The sequence below is a fragment of the Toxotes jaculatrix genome, chromosome 4, assembly GCF_017976425.1.
Source record: "Toxotes jaculatrix isolate fToxJac2 chromosome 4, fToxJac2.pri, whole genome shotgun sequence".
NCBI classification, from domain to species: Eukaryota; Metazoa; Chordata; class Actinopteri; family Toxotidae; genus Toxotes; species Toxotes jaculatrix.
In genome coordinates this window covers 14,009,005-14,028,879 of record NC_054397.1, presented here as the reverse complement: position 1 = coordinate 14,028,879, position 19,875 = coordinate 14,009,005, and the positions used below count along the sequence as shown (strand labels likewise).

The 19,875-nt window shown below is 41.4% G+C and overlaps 1 protein-coding gene across 1 annotated transcript in view; it reads right to left on the bottom strand.

Moving 5' to 3' along the window:
• Positions 1 to 19,875, bottom strand: part of si:dkey-92j12.5 (multiple PDZ domain protein) — a 33,976-nt gene that overhangs the window by 2,920 nt on the left and 11,181 nt on the right. The window contains exons 18-39 of the mRNA XM_041036245.1: positions 18,617 to 18,740; positions 15,962 to 16,160; positions 14,446 to 14,487; positions 12,135 to 12,467; positions 10,126 to 10,326; positions 9,348 to 9,525; positions 8,505 to 8,615; positions 8,018 to 8,083; positions 7,516 to 7,587; positions 6,939 to 7,038; positions 5,428 to 5,636; positions 4,959 to 5,050; positions 4,721 to 4,850; positions 4,364 to 4,456; positions 3,746 to 3,820; positions 3,301 to 3,645; positions 2,997 to 3,080; positions 2,460 to 2,653; positions 932 to 1,079; positions 745 to 816; positions 496 to 619; positions 310 to 353 (exon numbers count right to left, since the gene is read on the bottom strand). Coding sequence (XP_040892179.1) covers positions 310 to 353; positions 496 to 619; positions 745 to 816; positions 932 to 1,079; positions 2,460 to 2,653; positions 2,997 to 3,080; positions 3,301 to 3,645; positions 3,746 to 3,820; positions 4,364 to 4,456; positions 4,721 to 4,850; positions 4,959 to 5,050; positions 5,428 to 5,636; positions 6,939 to 7,038; positions 7,516 to 7,587; positions 8,018 to 8,083; positions 8,505 to 8,615; positions 9,348 to 9,525; positions 10,126 to 10,326; positions 12,135 to 12,467; positions 14,446 to 14,487; positions 15,962 to 16,160; positions 18,617 to 18,740 — 3,036 coding nt within the window. The remainder of the gene's footprint in view (positions 1 to 309; positions 354 to 495; positions 620 to 744; positions 817 to 931; positions 1,080 to 2,459; positions 2,654 to 2,996; positions 3,081 to 3,300; positions 3,646 to 3,745; positions 3,821 to 4,363; positions 4,457 to 4,720; positions 4,851 to 4,958; positions 5,051 to 5,427; positions 5,637 to 6,938; positions 7,039 to 7,515; positions 7,588 to 8,017; positions 8,084 to 8,504; positions 8,616 to 9,347; positions 9,526 to 10,125; positions 10,327 to 12,134; positions 12,468 to 14,445; positions 14,488 to 15,961; positions 16,161 to 18,616; positions 18,741 to 19,875) is intronic.

Genomic DNA, 19,875 nt, shown 5'->3' with positions numbered 1-19,875 from the left:
GTGATACCACACACACATTATAGACCCTGTTAGACAATACCAGTGAATCACACCGCAGACTCTGCACATGCAGCACATGACATTGACACCCACTGTTATATAAGCCAGGTATATATAAATATCATCGTTTGAAGTGACAGACCACTAGTAAAACTCTAAGACCAAAACTCTGAAAGACCACTGGTAAAACTCTAAGGGGTCACAATTAAATTCAACCGTTAAAATATTCATTAAAATAATTTCTCCAAGACAGCATGGGGCAATAATAAAAAAAATTATGGATTATTATTTCAAGATTTTATGCACTACCTTTTGTATTATTACTTTTCTGATGTCAGCGAACTCCTGAAACGCTGTGGGAGGAGAGAGGATATATGTTTGCATAATCTTCTTTGAGATGTTGAACATCATACTTTCCACACAAAGTAAATGTTGAACATTTGAAAGGCAAGACTTGATGATTTATTTCTTGAACCTCTTGAAAGTGCCACTCACTGTAGCTACCTGTTTTGTTATCTGTCTCCCTCTGGTGGCCAAGGGAAGCATCACATCCGCTTGAGAGGGTCAGGGTGGAACAGTCAGAGTCTTCGCTCTGGATAAAACACAACTTAAAGTACTCCTAAGTTCACAAAGTACCATTGTTAAAATAGTGCATAAGGGTAATAGTTGAACTACAGACTACGTTAAAATGAGTGAGCTCATTTAAGAACATTAGTTAGACGAAGCCGAGAGTAAACCATTTACCTGGCTCCGCTGTGAGTACTGCACCCCAGCTTTAAACCGAGCCACCTCCAGGTGGACCACTCCACTGCAGCTCTGAGAGCAAAGTGTCACATTGTACATAAGATGATGAATCCATAAAAAAAAAATCATAACCCACAACTGATTCACTTGTAGACTTTTTATATGTGTAAGTGAGAATGTGTCAGACCTGTAGAAGCTCCTGTGCATGTTCCTGTGACGCCGCACGGACATCCTCTCCATTGACTGACAGAATCTGGTCACCTAGCAACAACCTGCCATCTGAATCTGCTACGCCTCCTCTGATGATATCCGACACAAAGATGCCCGTGTCATTACTGCTGGAAGAAAACATAGGTCAAAAACTGTGTCTGTTCCACGCTCATAAAATAAATTATGTGACCTGTAAGCCTGCTGCTTTGCATAACGTCACACCTGTTTGTGCAAATACATAAAGCTGCATGAAAACCTTCACCTAAACTCTTTAGAAATAATGTGTCCTCCCTGCAGTGTTACACTATGGCCCGGCTCTGTAACCTTTATGGTGATTATTGGATGCTGTAAGGGTGTGTGATTTCATTATGTGCCTCCTTTTTTTTACCGTGTTGCTACAGAGTCTCTGACCTCTAACTAGGCAAAGGCCTCGCAGCTTGAGAGCAGTCTCCTCTTCTGATAAAGTGGGTTGAACTTTACATCATTGTCATTATCAAAGATTTTTCATTATTATACATCCTTAACAAAAAAAAATAGAAAAGACCAGGCATGGGTCCTAGTATGGTTGAAAATTAAACCAAGAGATGCTAAATCAAAACAAAAAATATCCTGCGTTCTGAGAGAATTTTGGCGATAGGCAGAGCTTCAAAGTCTTTTTTGATATTTTTTTAAATGTAGAACAAAAATGAGCATGGCTGTCCTTAAATTAAACTCACACATCCAGCCTCCCAAACTGGGTTAGGTCTGGGGAGACCAGAGTGAAACCTGACTGATGAGTTTTACTTGGTTCAGAGTCCTTATCAATACGTGTACATAAAAAAATCCATTGTGGCAGTTGATTAGCCTTTAACAATCCAACTTACAGAAGACTGGAGTGTTCTTTTCCAGTGAAGCATTAACCTGAATCATTCTTGCTTAAGTCCACTTGTTCTTGGGTTTGCTGAAGAATTTCAAACTATACAAACACTGTCTCATTCGGGAAACACCAGCATTCAGTTCAACTAATTAACCAACTATCTTCAACTTACCCATGAAAAGTGGAATCTGATTAAATATGAGGTCAGAAATAGGCCATGCATTTGCTGAATCATTTCCTTATATAGCAGCGTGATTCAGCAAATGCATAGCCCAGTTTTATATCTCACCTATTTCTCATCTTCACAAGGTGTTAGAGCTGACAGGTGGTGGGTTTGCATTTATGTCTAATTTAGAATACAATGCTACTTGTTGATGTCTTCATCAAACTCTGGCCCCGACAGGCATATAATGCTCAGTGATCTAAAGCTCCTAAAGCCAGCCTAGAACCTGTTTTAATCAGGACTCTGACAATGAAACTTCTGACAATTATGTCTTCATTCATTTGATTTGGCTTTGCTACACCAAGGATTTGAACCACAGCGTCTCATGTCATCTAACTGCTAGCTGAATTTGGCCAGACATGTATTCCTGCTGTGACTATAACAAGTTGGAGGCTTCTCATTTGTTGAGGAGCATCATGATTCTACCTCTTTCCCACAGTAGTGAACCCCAGCCCCTCTCCAGGACGCGGTTTGAGAGCCACGCTGAAGACGTCCCAAAGGTCCTCCTCCCTGTAGGTCTCCTGGTGCCTGAAGACACACAGGCGAACACACTGGGTGGTGAGCCGCAGCACGCCAATAGCCTCATCGTGAGTGGCCTGCCGGAGGTCTATACCATTTACCTGGGAGGAAATGAAAGAGGGGGGCACAGGGGTCAGTGGTGTGAGTGGGGACGAGAAATTAAACATTTATAATGTTTTATAGGAGTATCAAAAATTAGAGATACATGGCAATCATTCATTAAAACCTTGGTTTTAATTTTGATAGCCAAAGTTAAATTACAAATTATTTAATATACCTTAAAACACAAACAAAAAAAAGTTTTATTTTTAGTCATCTGCTCACAAAAATAGTTCTTTGTTGCTGGGTTGAAAATGAAAGATAGAGCAATACTTTTAAAGTTGTGTTCATATGATATAGCTATAATATAATATATAATGATGTGTTTCTGTGTACCCATAATACCTCTAATATCTGGTCTCCAGCCTGCAGCCTGCCGTCTCTCTGTGCTGCTCCTCCGTCATTTACTTCATGAATTACTACTGCCCCCTGGTGGGGAAAATTAGAAAGCACTCTTATTATCACAGACACCTGCAGTACAGTCCAGCTAAACCAAATCAGCCCTATTATACCTGATATTTTGGAACACCATGCACTTAAATGCTTGATACTACCAGATAAAAAAAGTTGGAGGAAATACTGAAAATATAATTTATTAATAATTGTTTTATATAAATGTTAATGTCAAATGTCAGTTGGTTGATCATACCAGCAGAGTGTCATATCCTCCTACAATGCTGAGGCCCAGGCCTACATTTCCTTTACTGAACTCTATCGTGGTTTCCCTGCCAGCTACAACTGGGCAGCTCAGGGGGTCAGAGGCTGTGGGCGTGGATCCTAACCAATCAGACTGTCCTGTGGGATATGTCTGCATGGTACTGAGGGATGAAGACGAGGGGGAGGATACAGGGACGGTTAGGGTGGTTGTGGGAGAGACAGAGCAGGGACAGGAAAGAGATGCAGGGACAGGTAGAGTGAAAGAGGAGGAGAGGCTCGTGGAAGGACTGATGGAGAGCTTGACAGTGACCCGGTGTTGGAGAATCAAACTGGACACCTGAATACAGAAACGACAGGCGAGTCATAAATCATTAAGTCAAGATGACCTTGAGGTGCATATTGTGTGTGTGTGTGTGTTTGGGTTTGTGTGTTTGTACCTTGTCCACTGACAGTCCGGCCACACGCTCATCACCCACTGCTACAATTCTGTCTCCAGTCTTTATTCTGCCATCCTGCATGCAGACAGAAACATGAATAAAAAATGAAAGTTAAGCAAAATTTATGAAAGCGTATGTAACAGAAAAAGAGAGGAAGTGAGATTAAAAATCAAACACACCCTCTGGACAAATATCTGAATAATCGTTGCCTGGGGCACTACATGAAAACTTATTAGTGCATGATGACATCACTTTAAAACATGGCAACCATCATCTTGAGGTTAGTCTGGTTCACATCATTTGAAATACCCAGAGACTGGAACCATCACATAACAGTTTACATATACTGTAGAGTAATGTGATGCTTACTCAGGCCTCCTTATTCTAATAGGTTATTGATTGTCAAACTTGCAGACTTACTGTAAGTTGAACTTACTGTAAGTTGAATAAGTAATGATAATTACATGCACATTTAAGTAAGAGAGGAAAAAAAGAAACTGAAATATAATGAAATATAGTTTGCAGGCTGGATAAAGAAAGAGAAACATATTTGTGCTACTGATGAAGACATAGAAAATTGCAGTAATGCTATTGATTGATTAATTAAGGATGCCGCACCTTACTAGCAGTGCCGTTCTCGATCAGGGACCTGACCAGCACTCCATCCTTAGAGTCGTCCTCCATCAGGCAGAGGCCGAGACCTACATGATCCTGGACGGAAATGTGACAAAGAAAGGAGACAACAACAGACAAAGGAGACAATAACAGACAACTATAACTCTGAACAGCAGTCTTGTAGAAAAGATTTGTGTCTCCTATCACGTTCACAATAGGGTGGGAAGATCTTTACATTTCCTCTAGTATAAATGCTGTTTTTTCTACGGAAAAATTCTGCTGCAACTCAGCCGGTTGCTTAAACTGTGCAGCTGGAGGCCTGACAATGGTTAATGCCGAGATGTACTCAAGGTATTGTACCTGAGGTAGGATGATATGGTGGATGTCTCTGGATAATCCTCCGTGCTCTGCAGAGTCTATCTGGGAGTCGACTGTGTCCTCACACTCTGTTCTGGATCCCTGGGCGTTTTGACTCTGAGCTGCCTTATTCCTAGTAAAACAACAGCAAAATCTGGTATTATCCCTGAGCTGGTCAACATCCTGTTTAGTAAAAGCCTGGGGGAAAAAAATGCTACGAGAAAATCCCTCTGCATGTTACCTGATGAGAATGATCTTGACTTTAGACGGAGCATTATTAATGATGGTGGAGGCATTTTGGTGGCTGCGACCGTACAAGATCTGACCGTTGATCTAGAAGAAAAATAACAATCTTGTCTTTATCCCATCCATCTCCATATTAATCTGACTCTTCGCCATCTTCGTCCCTCTCCCCCTCCACCCCCCTCACACGTCAGCTTCTCCTCTCCCTCGATTTTCCTCCTCATCTCTATTACACGGTTGCTCGTTGCAAGAATCTAGCTCAACACCACCCATCCCTCAAATGGTAATTTGCCTGATAAATCTACTGTGCAGGTACTCAATGCTCTCTGCTCATCCAGACCTTCTTCCCACAACCCACTGCTCTCCTTTCGCAGCTCTCAATTTTGACTGTGGGGATTTTGTCTCTCTCCAGGACTCCAACCCTTCTTGGCCCTTCTCTTACCGTTCCCATTCATTCTGCTCCTCACCTCCAGTAACTCGTCTCCAACCTGTATCCTCCCATCTAAACCAGCAGGACCTTGAGGGTCTATATCCGCCACATAGACACTCATGCGGGCCCTAGAGCCATCCTTGTTCCCCGTGAGACTGATTCCCAAGCTGTGAGCAGCAGGGTCCTTTTCCAGCTCAATCATATGCAGCTTCCCAGACAGGCTGCCATAGCGCTGAAGCATTTTTTCTAGGAGAGACAGAGTTAGCAAACAAGAGGCTATTAGGAAGAGGATGTGATGGGTAAGCCAAAAAAAGTAAGGCATGCTACATGTAATGATTGACACATGTGGAAAGGAAGCATTATACCCTAGAGGAACTTGTGTGTGTGTGTGTGTGTGTGTGTGTGTGTGTGTGTGTGTGTGTGTGTGTGTGTCTGTGTGTGGGTGTGTTGCAGCAATTTGTTTAGCAGGGATGATATCAGTCAAGTTGAAGGAAGGTGAAGGATGTCTGTGTTTCTGTAAAATGCCCAATACACAGTATTTATCTATGTGTGCATAAATGCATGTCTAAATTACTGTTGCATATGCATACAAGTAGATGACTGACTGAAATTTACATATGTGCAAATGAGCCCTTAAAGGTATCTTCTGGAGTTTTTGGCACAGGGTAAAGCTATGGATCGTTACTTTTATGAATGGGTCCCTATTTTGTTTTTTCTCGTGCATCCGCATGACATGTTACACATTCCTGTCTATTCCATTGCTTTACGTTACCATTGGTAACGTGCCAACAGTAACATCAGCAAAGGCAGCGATGAAGACATGGATACAGGGATGCAGTTTTCAAACTTGTAAAAGAAATTGGTTTTGCAAATGTTTTATGAAGAAGGAAATGTATTCAACACATTTGTTAAACCTCGAAAATACACAATGCATTTTGATGAGTAACACTAAATGCAAATAAAAGTTTCGTGTGTTTACAAGAAAACTCCACAGGGCACCTGTCATTAGTGCAGTGAGCAAATCAAAGAATGGAAAAAAACTTGAATAACAGTTTGTTTGTACCCAAGAAGAAACAGAAAGTCTCAGTTGTCATCTGAAAACTAAAACCCATTCATATAAATGAAAGCTGCTCTCCCAGAACATATTGTACAGGAAAACTTTCTTAGACTTTTATGTTCTTGGCCAATAATGCATGTGCATTAAAGTCTGGGACTAGCCAGCTGGCTTCACATGTGAATAGCATGGGAAAAATTTGCTCGTATGGTTCTTAGTGACTTTCAAATGAAATGATGTCTTTAAATGGTGTTCTAAATTGTGATAATGGTATCCCTAGAGTCTGTGAGACTCATGATATGTTGTTTTATAATAGTATTACAGCTTTTTCTTGCTCTGTTTAAGTTTTGTTAAGTTTTTATGGGCAAGCGGGCATCAAATGACCTGCTCAGTGTGACTGTGGCCATGTTAAAATTGCCACACAGCTCCTGTTCCTGAAGGCTTTGGAGGATCCCTGTCTATGTCTGTGTGATGTCTTTATGATGTCAGCTTACTCCTGCCAGTGTCGTCCTCGTCTTCAGCTGCCGCTGTGATTGGTGCTGTGACAGTTAAGGGGCTTCTCAGATCCTTTCTATTGGATGCTGGCGAAGGTACCTTGGGAGAAGTTTTGCATTATTGAACAGGCAGAGTTGGAGATGCCTCAGGGGTCCTTCAGGCATGAGTTGGACTACCCCTGAGGCTTGTTCAGTGTGCTTGATGTAGCAGTGGGAAAAACTGACGAACAGAATGAATTAATGAACACAGTTTTAATGTCAGCTAAAAATAACATGAAAGATGACCAGAATCATGCATTATTTTGTAACCAACTTACAAGTGCATGGAAAAATAACTTCAAAAGAATGCACTGTGTATTTAGAGAGTTATGCATCTCCATCAAAGAGAAAAACAAAGAGCTTAAACAAACAAGGTAGCTGCAAGGGACTTTGAACTACAAGGGTTCTATCTACAAATATGCACGTTAATTAAGTTTTTGGAAGTTGGCTTAGTGCAAATGCTAATGCAAGTCTGCTTTTAAGATCCTGCATACCCATGATAACACACACAGACATATACAAACAACAATGTACTAACCTTAAAGGGGGTGGGAGTGAAGGGGTTTGTAGGGGAGAGACTAAGGAACAGACCACTGAGAGCCTCTGCTTCCTACGATCATAAGGGGAAACACAGATACAGTCCTGCATACAGTACTACCAAAACAGAAATCTACCTCTCAAAAAACCTTTTAAAGCTTCTTCAGTCTTTTTGGAATACCGTGTAGGTGTTAATGACTCATCACTCTATATATAATGTAGTGTATACATAACATTCTCTATACACTACAGCCATACACAGTCAAACAAAGTGTGTGGGAACAGAGAGAGAGAAAAATGACTTCACAGCTTGTCATCTGTTCCAATGAAATCTAAAGTGCTGCTCGTGACCTTTAAAACACGAAAAAGTAGCTAGTGCTCTTTGACTGTGTAGGGTGACATAGAGTATATATTTTATTTTATATCCTTGTCTATACTAGAAAAGTAGTGAAAAAGTTTCATTAGCACAAGGCTGAAGTGAGTGTCTTGTAGAGGAGTGTTACCTTGCTGCTGTGTGAGTTGTACTGTGGTGTTGGAGTTGGTCTTTCATGGTTGGTGAGCATTGGAGACTGTGGGCGAAACACAAAATTCAGAGTAGGCAGATGAATATCTACTGCATACGACTGAGACACATTTGGTTTATATGCTACATCCGATTTGATAAGTTATATGATACGAGATAAGTTTTCAGTCAAAGATAACTTTGTTCAGTTTGCTTTGTGTCCAGAGGATATCATACTGTATTAAAATGCTACGAACTCCCACGCACAACACTGCTGAAACTTCTGATGGAGTTGTCTAATAGAATATACAACCTCTCTTTGCATACTGAGATTCAGTGGGAAAGAATCTGGAGCCTCAAGAGACTCATATGCTACACAGTGTAATGTGTGCAGAGAGTACCTGCATATACGCTACACAATGCATTCTAAGCCAGTAATATGTGCCAGAAATGTATAATTTTTATGGCTGGTTTCCAAGATGAAATACCTGAGATCTGAGTTGTCCGGACTGGACCAGGAAGACCACAGTGTCTCCAGCCCTGCGGATGGCCTCCACTGCCTGCTCATGGCTGGCATCTCTTAAGTCCACACCACACACCTTGACCAAGTCAACACACACAGGAGATACCAGTCATGAAATCCCATCCCCAATGTTTAATGCTCAAATAATGTGTGATAATGATGTGTAAATAATCTGTGTGAGTGTTTATGGTATACACAGTATATACTGTACATAACTGCTTATTTTAATTTTTAGGCTACAACTGCATTTCATTCTGCAATCCTGTATTTGTATAAAGACAGTAACTCTGAACCTTCAACCTTAGACTTCCAGTAGATAATGGATTGGAGTGAATGAAATTTTCAGCTTATTTAAACGACAGAATTGTTCATTACTATATCATATTATCATCAAATCATCATTTTTCAATACAGCAGAGACTAGCGACAATGCCAAGTTACTGCACATACAGCCACAACACACATATTTCAAGCAGTGTACAGTGTGTGTGCATGCTCATGCAGAAAGACAGACACAATGTCTGTGTTGCCTCAAGACACTCATATAGACATGCACACAGTCATACACACGCAAACACACATTCTTGTTTCCTGTAATTTCTAATAAGCTAATAAGTGTGTCTCTTTCTCTGGCTCTGCAACACACACACACACACACACACACACACACACACACACACACACACACACACACACACACACACACACACACACACAGTTAGGCCCAAACACACATACACATACACATACACACACACACACACACACACACACACACACCCACACCCACACACACACACACACATACCTCTAGTATCCTGTCTCCAGTCCGGAGGGTGCCATTATGTGCTGCCGGGCTGTCGGGACTGATGTGCTTGATGAAGACTCCCCTCATCATCTCTCCACTGCTCAGTCTCTGGCCCATGCCTCTGCCTCCCATTATGCTGATACCCAGGGACTGGCCTGGTGCTCGAGTCAGCTGTACACTGAAACACAAAGCAGGATACAAGGGACATCTGCACACACTGTAGAGCTGAAAATCCTTCTTACAGTATGGGTAAAGTAATGATGAATTCAAGTCTTCTGTATGCCTGATGAGGATGTACTCGGTTTGAAACATTACTGCAAAAGAAGGAGAATTAATCCAATAGGTTTGCTTTTTTTTTTCCTGAGTCTTTCTCTATCCGCTGCTTAGGACCGCGGCGGATAGAGTTTCAGAGATTAAGTCAAAACAATAGAATATTATACCTGCCAGGGAGAGACACACAAAAGCTGGTCTTTGCATGCAGTGCAGCTTATGTGATTTATCCAAGCAGGATACAGTCATAAATGTGTTAAATACAGGTTGGGAAAGTAGTCTCTTTCTCTGGGCCTAAGAAATATGAGCGGGTTGTGTGTGCGCTGTGCTGCTCTTCCCCTGCTGTGAACATAACCTGAACACACTAGGATTTGGCTAAGCCTTCTCTGGCACAGAGAGGATAAAGGGCATCATGGGCAGAGTTTTGAAAAGAGGCTGAAAATGGACAATCTGAATGAAATCTAATGACGAGAAAAGACATTGTTGCTGACATCACTGATTCACTAACCTTCTAGGTTGATCCCAAGACACGGTGGTATGAAGATGGAGCTCCCCATCTCCCTCCTCTTTACCATCCACCTTTACCTCCACCTCCAGCTTTGGTATTTTCCCATCTGCACTAATCTTGTCCTTTTTCTCTTCTGCAGTGTTGCCATCTTCTTTTCCTTCTCCCTTATTCTTGTGAGGTAGAGATTTTGGAATCTGCCAACTGATGATGAATAAACATGCAAGTATAAATAATGTGGAATTAATGAGTGATGTTGAATGGAAACCTGCTATACCATTGTCTATGGTCTAAATTAGATTTTTTTTTTCCCCAGTTATCTCTCTGGAGAGGCATTTTGCATAAAAAAGCATGCATTAAATTGATATTTACTGCTCAAATAACATTCTGCGTAGAGATGATACAGTTTTAATAGATAATTGATAGATGTAAAATTTATTGGGAAAAAATGTGTTCTGTTTAAGTCCATTATCGCACAAGTATACCAATCATTCTCTTATTCCAGCTTCTAATGTGAGGATTTGAAGCTTTTCTCTGTTTTATGTCATTGTAAACTGAATGTCTGTTGTGTTTTTGACTGTTGGTTTGTCAAAAAAACAAACCAAAAAAAAAACAACAACATCTGAAGCAGTCAGAATTATGAAAAATTCTTGTCACAGTTTTCTGACATTTTATCCACTAATGATCTATGAATTAATCAAAAGTGAAAATAATAATTTGTCTTCACAGACTTCAGTCTGAGAGTTAAACAGCATTCGACCAGATCACAGCGGCAGAACTGCTGTGGATAACAAGGTATCTTGGAATACTTTGTTATTTTTTTCAAGTCCTGACACACTGTGACACTTTGCCAATAGTGAGTTACATTGGTGGACCTTGAGAAGACACACGGCTTTAGGTGCAAAAAGCCCTGAAAAGACACATTTTCCACCATGGAGGTCACAGTAAGGGATTGTGTTTGTGTGTGCATGTTAATGCATATATATCACACACACAAACACACAGACATACTGTACACACACACACACACATATATATATACAGTATCTTTGTATATATACGCTGTGTATGTGTGTGTGTGTAGGTGTGGAAGAAAGTGGTAGAGAAGGAGAGAATTTTTTCATGAATATGTTTAACGGTGGAGGGCTGTAATAAGCCCATGGAGGTGAGTGATAGTGGTGCTATCTGCGCAGCAGGAGCCTATAGCCAGTTAAGTTACAGAAGAGGGCAGAACAAATGGTTCCACCAGGGCTGAAAGAGAGCGGCCAGGAGAGAGGGATAGGACCCAGGCAGGGAGGAGAGGGAAAATGAGGTAAAGAGAAAACGACCAGAGCAAGATGACTGAGGGAGAGAGACATGAGAGACAGATGTAGACACAAAGAGTCAAGAGAGAGGTCCAGCAGAGAAAAAGACAAAGACAATGTATTGAAAGATAAGAGTGAAGAAAAGGCTGCAGAGAGAAATGGGAGAGAGGGAGGGAGGGAGGGAGGAGGAAGGCAGAGATACGAAGATGGAGCGAAAGCAGGGACAGACAGAAGCGAAACAATTCATTTTCGCTGACAGTCAGCACTGAGATCCATAAGCGAGCGGCTAAATATAACTCAGAGATTCAACATTCAGAGAAGCTTTTGCCTTTACCACAGAGAAGAATGGAGAGGAGAAAATACAGACTAGGAGAGACTCACACTGGGCTGGTTGCATACTGAAACACATTGTTTCTCCATGGATACGGTTAATTAAAGTGTCAGATAATAACTCGGATCATTAGTATAACTTAAGCCGCTGAAATGTGTGATGTGTTACAGTAATAAAAAATCCTGGCTGCTATAAAAATCAGAAGTTTGAGATTAACACATTAAAGAACTCAGAATGTAAAGCGACTTCACAGTCTAAATTCTCTGCAGCAAACATATGAACATGTAATAAAGCTGGGGCCTTGAATTCTAATAAAGCCTGAAACAAGTTTATCTTGACAATAAATAAAAGGCTGAGACCTTTGGATTTTACATTACCTTGAATCTGGGGCTGGGGTGATGGTGGGGACTATGGATGGGACTTTGAATTGAGCTTTGAATGAAGCAGAGGTTCTGACTGCGGCTTGTTCTGGAGCTGCAGCTTTAAATTTAACTGAGGCAGACGGTTTGAGGGTGGTGGTGGATGAAGCTGGAGTCGGAGCTGGAGCTCTGACTGGACCGGGAGATCTGACTGGGGCCGATGCAGGTTCTGGAGAAGGCGTTGGTGGGATGGGCGAGGAAGAGGCGCTGTCTGCTGCGATGGATGCCAGAGGGGGCAAACACAGACGAGTACGGTGCTCATCCACCTGATGGGCTGGGACATAGGTTATACTGAGGGTAGGGGAATGTGGGAAAAGAAATGTGGAGGGTGGGGTGAAAACATTTGAAATATTAATGTGACTTAAATTTTCTCATTACTTTGTTTTCATAGCTGCACATTCATTTCACTTTCAGCACAAAACAGTGACTTGTATTATGACAAGGAACAAGACAAATGACATGGCACTTAGTGAATGATTTCTATATATGACAGATGGAAAGATAGATGGCTGAGAATAATGGAACGATATGGTTTAAAGGAATAGTTTGACATTTTGGAAAATGTACTTATTCACTCCCTTATCAAGAGTTAGATAAAAAGACTGATACCACTGTCGTGTACTGTGGAGTTCAAAAGTCTGATACCACTTTCCCGTTCACTTGAATGTCAGACTATTTGTGACTTGCTGGAGCCTTTTTGTCACCATGAGGTTGAGTGAGAGTGATATCAATCTTCTCATCTAACTCTTGTTAAGAAAGCAGATAAGGGGATTTCCCATCATGTTGAACTGTTGCTTAGAGCTCTATCTTTTTGTCAGGCTAGCCTCGGGTAGTCAGACCTATCAATCAGGCCATTTGGTGACAATCTGGATTTAAGATTTACACCATTAAACAGTCCCTTAACCGTAATAATTATGCAGCACTTAATAAGAGAGGGGGAAGCTGGACACCTGAAGTGATGTTTAATAAACTTAACAAGTCAACTAAGAGCCATTAGCAATTACTACTTCAGCAACTAATCAATAAACAAACAAACATTTACTGAGGCTGCTGTCTTACATGTCACAGTCATTTTTAAGTGTTCTAAAATTATAGATTTGCCCCACTCCATCAGCCCATCAACATTGTTTATACTGCCATTTGCACAACATGAAAAGAAAATTGGGTGACTAGATGTATATTTTAATGTCATTAATGTAGATGCATTTCTGATTCAAGACATTTTTAAGAGTTTCTGAAACAGTTGAAGTTAAAAAAAAAAAGTGTTTGGCAGAAGTCCTCCTCCAAGTTTTGGCGTACTTAAGTGTCAAGGACATCATTAAAGACCGCCCCCTCCCACTTCCATTCTTGTGTGACGCTACCAGCAGACATGCTGTTTGAATACACGGAAAGAGCCAATTTCTCTGTTCCACTCATGGTGGCAGATTGAATATGGAGGTCTTCCACGCTAAGCTGTTGTGACTGAGCCATGTGGACAGCCTGTCTTGTCTCAACAGAGGCAGTTTGATAGTGACAAGCCCTCACCCCACTATGCTTGTCTTATTCTGAGGCTGCCAAAGCAACTCATCTGCCTCCACTCTCTGTTAGTTTGTCTGCAGTGCTGTCAGGAGGATGCAGTGTGAGCGGGTGAGCGTTTTGTGCGTACGTGTGTGTTCATGATAGATAGAGAATGTGTGCGCTCGTCTGTGTGTGTATTGTGTGTGTGCATCTATGAGAGGCTCTTTAAAACGCTCTTTTATTCAGAAGCGCACTGTTCAAGGTGAGATGAGGGATGAATTATTCAGAGATATTTCCCATAGCAGGAAAAAGGTGTTTTTGGAGGTTAGACCATTGAATGACTGTGTATGTATGTGTGTTAGCGTGTGCATATGTGTGTGTGTGCCCATAAAAGCAAGAGAGAGGTGGAGGGAGAGAAAGACACAGAGAGGTTGAAAGAGAGTGAGTGGGTGTTTTGCAAGGCAGCAGGGTGGTGGAGGTGGGGCACAGCTCCAGTCGCCAAACAAGCATTGTCAGTGTGGAGCCATAACTGCTGATGTTAGAACAAGTAATAATTTACCCAATTTCCCCTCAGGCAATCTTTAAAATTTCATCATCTAATCTAATTTAACATGACTGCAGTGCCTCAGTCAACTATGACTGCAGTGTCAAAAACAAGGTGGTAATGAAGATCTAAACTGAGACAAGATCATTTATAGGTGACGATGCAGTGAAAGTCATGTTTGTGACTGCGGACGGCACATGCTTATATTTATGATGCACATATACTCACTCATTCGAGTCACACAGACTGTCAAGATCTGCATGGGTAGATCTAGAAAATGTGAGCAGTATTCAATTACTTTTCTTTTTTCAGTGGTTGATTGCTCTCTGCATTCCCAAAGGACCTTTCTACATTCCCTCGCAACTACTAACTCTGGCTTTTTCCTTTTTCCAGCAAAGACGTGTTTGAACTATGACATGAGGAAAAGTGCGTATGAATGTAATATCAATAACTCTGATGCTGGGCCCAATGCAGGGACTTGTTATAGTGTCATAACTTGGTGTTTCACAACCTTTTCTGGCCACTAAGTCCATTTTCAGGTCTTTCAAGTTTTCATATTTCAAACATTTGTTATTTATCTTATTAAATGCATCACTGAAATTCAAGATATCTACCTTTAGTGATGCAGCACACTTGTGGCACAGCTGGAAATTTGTAGGAATAAGGAACCCTGTTATTAGTATTATTAGTGGGTGTGTAACAGGTTGGGATTAGGGAGTGTCATGGCCAATCAAATCTGTTCTTTTAATTGCTTTTGAAAGCAATTCACCCCCTGTGCTGTGATGGCTTATTGATTACTTTCTAATATTGCATCAAGACTGGCTTCTCCAAAGAGGAAACTTTAAAAGGCACAAATATATATGGGGAACTTAATGTGAACTATAATTAAAATATAAATATTTAAAATAGGGCAGATTATGACCCGTTGGAATTTACAGTTCAAGTCACAACTATATATTTTTGTGTGTAATGATATAGAGTTTTTGTTTGTTTTGTTTAAGCAACTAAAGAGGCATTTAATTAAACACAAATGGCTTCATTTACCTATACCTTGACTATTACTTCACTTCTCCTTCACTTCACCTATCCACAGTAAAGCCACTACTGCCAATATTGTGGACACAGAGTGTTGTCATGCCCGATTAGACGCACTCGGTGTATTTGCTTGGATCTCTCTGATCCTTTAGCTTAGTTGCGCCTGAGCTTCACTTGTATCATTCTTAATGGTTAGAGTAGTTTGGTGACCTCACGTTAAGCAAATTAAGCATAGCTGTGCCCAACTTCGAGTTGATACTAATAAATGAAAACACCTATTTGTGTACAAGGTCTTTTTGCTAATAACAAAAGAAAATATCTTCTGTCCTGCAACTGTCAGAACTGCAAAAAAAAACATCTTGTGCTGTAACTGCACTTGATGATGTCATGTTGCGTGTTATAGGTCTTTTTCTACAACAATTATAAAATGCGAAGGTTCAAGCAGCACTCGAGCAATCGCAAAGAGGATGACGCACGCAGCGCTGCACATCCAGCCACCCAGTGCTTTTTGGATGGATTACTGAGAACAGGTGGTCCAGAGAGAGTTCAGTGATGTAGAGTGCAAAAACTTTAAAGTGCCCTGTGCAGTCATACAGTTGTGTGAGCTACACAGTGATGTAACAATAAGCACCATGTTTTTTTTCAGGGCTTTTTTTCAACAGAACTCTTTATATTTTGTAATGCTGTTGGACAGTGACTGGCTCCTCACCTCATTTCTGGCCCTATGACAGAGTGTCTGCGGAGCATGGCCCTGGCCTTGGCGCTGGTCAGGTTGGAAGTAGGTTCTCCGTTGATGGCCAAGATGGCGTCCCCCACCCCCAGCCTGCCATCCTGGCTAACAGAGCCCCCCTGGACCACACTGCGCACCAGCATGCCTGAGCCGTCCTTGATAGCACTCACCGACATCCCTGCCAACACGCACAGACAAATACACACACACACACACAAGCACAGGTGAGTGGAGGGTTGGCTAAGGCTGCTTTGAATGCATGCCAGACAGACAGACAGTCGCCCAAACAAACACCTGACAGTGGCATAATCAGCATAATCAAGACAGACACTAGGCAGATTAGCACGCAAACATGGCTACACATGCTTGACATTTACACAGCATCATTCTCCACAGACACACTCACATAAGGTGCACAAACACAATCACACACTCACACCCACAGAGAGCACAGGGCAAAGGTGACTGGAGGGGTAACACATGCCAGTCGTACAAACACCTGACTTTGGCATTATCAAATTGGATGCTAGGCGGATTACACAAACACTTCATTAATGCAAACTGGCAGAAGCAGGTAAATCAGGCATCACACACACATGCACGCACACCTCATGCACACACATACACACACTGCAAAGAGGGACAGCTACAACAAATTAGGTGGTCTGGCCTACAGCGCCTGCGCACTACATTTCTGTCTAACATACTATGCACATCCACAACACTATGGTCGTACATAATTTGAAGTTGGTCAAAGAAATGACTTTGTGCTTATTTTTGATCAAATAAATAGTTTATTGTTTTTTGATTTTACATTCAAATTACAATACAATCATAGTGCCTGGAATACAATCAACTGGAGACACAGCTACTGACGCTGACAGGACAAACAGAAGACACACATTTCAAAGACATAAGAGGAAGTTTTGAAGAAATTATTTTGAACGTCTCTAAATCCAAAGGTGTTCAAATACTATAAAACAGCATCAAAATACATTATTCTATGACTCTGCTGCAGAAAAGTTTAATGATAATTTATGGTATATCCCCACATGAAAATTTCTATATGAAAATCAACTTGTTTTGACTTCAACAAAATGTCATTAGGGTACCATAAACTTAGAGTAAGTGCAACAGGTTCACTCCATTCAAGAATAAGCAAAAACCTCTAAATAGGCTGCTTATATTCATGTTTTTAGACAAGCAAGGCAAGAAAAAAAAAGACCTCATTTTAGTCTATCGAACATTTTCCCTTGACCACCTGCTCTAAAGGCCATACAGCCATTGTAGTACAAACCAGCCATTCACTGTACACACATGTCTCGTCTCCAAAATTGGGCATAAAGTCATAGTTAGGTAATAGATAGAACTGTACATGGCACCTAATAATTGGAAGAAGGTAAAGTAGTACGAATAAATATCGTACTACAATACTATTGCTCATAAAAAAAATCCCCCATATTCAAGCCTTACAGATACAGACGGTAACTCTGCCCATGTTTAAGCTTTTGCTTCAAATATTTTGAAATTTACAAGACCAAAATCACATAAAATCTGTAAACCAACCACATTTGGATTTCCAGAAAACTATGCTACATTAATATCTCAGCAAATAAAACCTACAATATTTTAAACAGATGAAAACCAAAGAATGCAGTGACACACAGACTATTGGTTATGACCTTGATATCCTCTACCTATTACTTACATAATTTCAAACTTTCAAACACACACACACACAAGCAATGTGGTGCTTATAAGAACATGAGTCTAAAAGAATAAAAATGAGTTTGTTCCCTTATGTTTTGCACAGTACCCTTAGATGAAAGTGCAGGAGGAGCCTTACACCCTGATGTTTGCTCCCTGTCATGTTTGAATAGCCAAACACCGGACTTAGTCTTGGAACATGTTAAAACAATGTGCTCTCAACACTGGAGTATAAAAACAAATGTGTTTAGATCAACATTCAAGTGAATATGTACTCATTGGCAGGTGTTAAAGTGGGATTTGGCAGGTGGGGGAGCCCTAAGATGCTAAGTAGTGGTGCAGCAGAGAGAGGGGGGGCGGGGTGCGTTGGGTTGCATACGCCTGTGAGTACAGTCCCTGAATGCGTACACAGTATGCTCTCATGCACGCCCTGAATGTCAGGCACACAGAGAGGGCCAGCAAAGACACAGACAGGGTCAGTGAAAACTTTACATATTTTTTGACGGCCCACTGGCCGGCATCAATATGTATGAAAACTGCCAATCAGATTTATTCACTTATTAATAGAAAGTGCTGAAACACTGCACTGGATTCCTCCAGGCCACTTTAACTACTGCTCACTTGTTTCAATATTATTTCACATTACTTTGACCATTCATGTACCCCCGCACTAGTCTCTCAGACAGACAAATACACTTAGCACAGACACACACACACACGTACACACCTACACACATACACACCCACACCCACACCCACACACACACACACAATAATCATCTCCTCTCTCAGGTAAGAGGAACACAACACTTCACCACTCTTCTTCAGGGCAGTCGTCATCACCACCGCCTATTAGCGTCATTATCGCCATGCCAGCGATGTACACACACCAAGACACCATCACCATGAGAAAGACGGAGAACATACCAAGGCTACGGTTGCCCCGGACAACAATGATTGTCCTCTCAAAGCTGGTGCGGGGAGGTGGAGGTGGGGCTTGCTGCCTATCCTCGTCTTCCATGATGCTGAAGCGATTACGCAGCTGGTTTTCCTAAGAAAGAGACAACGGGAAGCAGGAGTGAGTAAGAGCATGAAGGTGGGGTAACAACTACATCAAACAAGAGTGAAAAATCTTAAGCCATGCTAGCGGCTCTGTGAGGCTATTCTTAGACACAGTGGTGCTGATGTGTAGCAGATGTAATTCTTAACAGGTTCATCAACTTAGCTTAGAGTGAAAGTTTGACCTAACAATTGTGCAAATAGCAAGGTCAGAGGATCAAAATTATTACAGTTCATCTTCTGGGGGACCATGAATGTGCCCAATTTAGTGCCAATCTGTCAAGTAGAGGTCGATTTTTGACTGAAGTGAAAACTTTGATGTACTCGTGGCGCTAGAGGAAAAGATATTAGAATTTATTCTCGAGGGACATTAAAAATCTGCAGCATCTGCAGCTTTCATGACAATCGATCCTATAGTTGTTAAGATATTTCACTCTGAACCACAAAATTTGGCGGCCCTAGAGCCTCGCTGCTAGCAGGGATAGAAAGTCAAGAGCAGTGCTTGGTAAACAAACAAACAGGGCTGTATAGGAGCAGAAATAATGGTGGACAGCTGCAGATATCCACCATTGTAAGCTTTGGTGCCCATGACATGGAGCGCTAAAGTTTTAAACAACTATCATGATAGCCGTCATATTTCTGGTGTGACAAAAAAAAAAGAAAAAATCAAACAACTATTAACTCCCAGGATGAAGGACTTTGGAATAATTCTGAGATGTAAAACATGAGGAAAGGTAGACTTCTTTGGTCCCTCCGGGCACTTCACAAAGAAGAAGGGCAACAAGAAGATCTTCTTTGAACCTTCACAGAAAGTACAAGCAGCACTGAAACTCTGAAGCTACCTTTGCAACAAGCCTGTCTTTGATGAGAACACTCTGACACTTGCTGCTCTGAGTCTCTTTGTGTGTGTGTGTGTGTGTGTGTGTGTGTGTGTGTGTGTGTATGTGTGTGTGTGTGTGTGTGTGTGTGTGTATATGTGTGGGAGAGAGTGTGGCAGAATGGTATGTCCTTGTGTTATACCAGGTGCAATGTCACGCAAGCAGTAAACACTTTTCATTGACAGGCAATTGTTGGTAATTAAGCAAAAGCGAGTACAAAAGGCTGCCTTAATAGTACTGAGCTGAGGC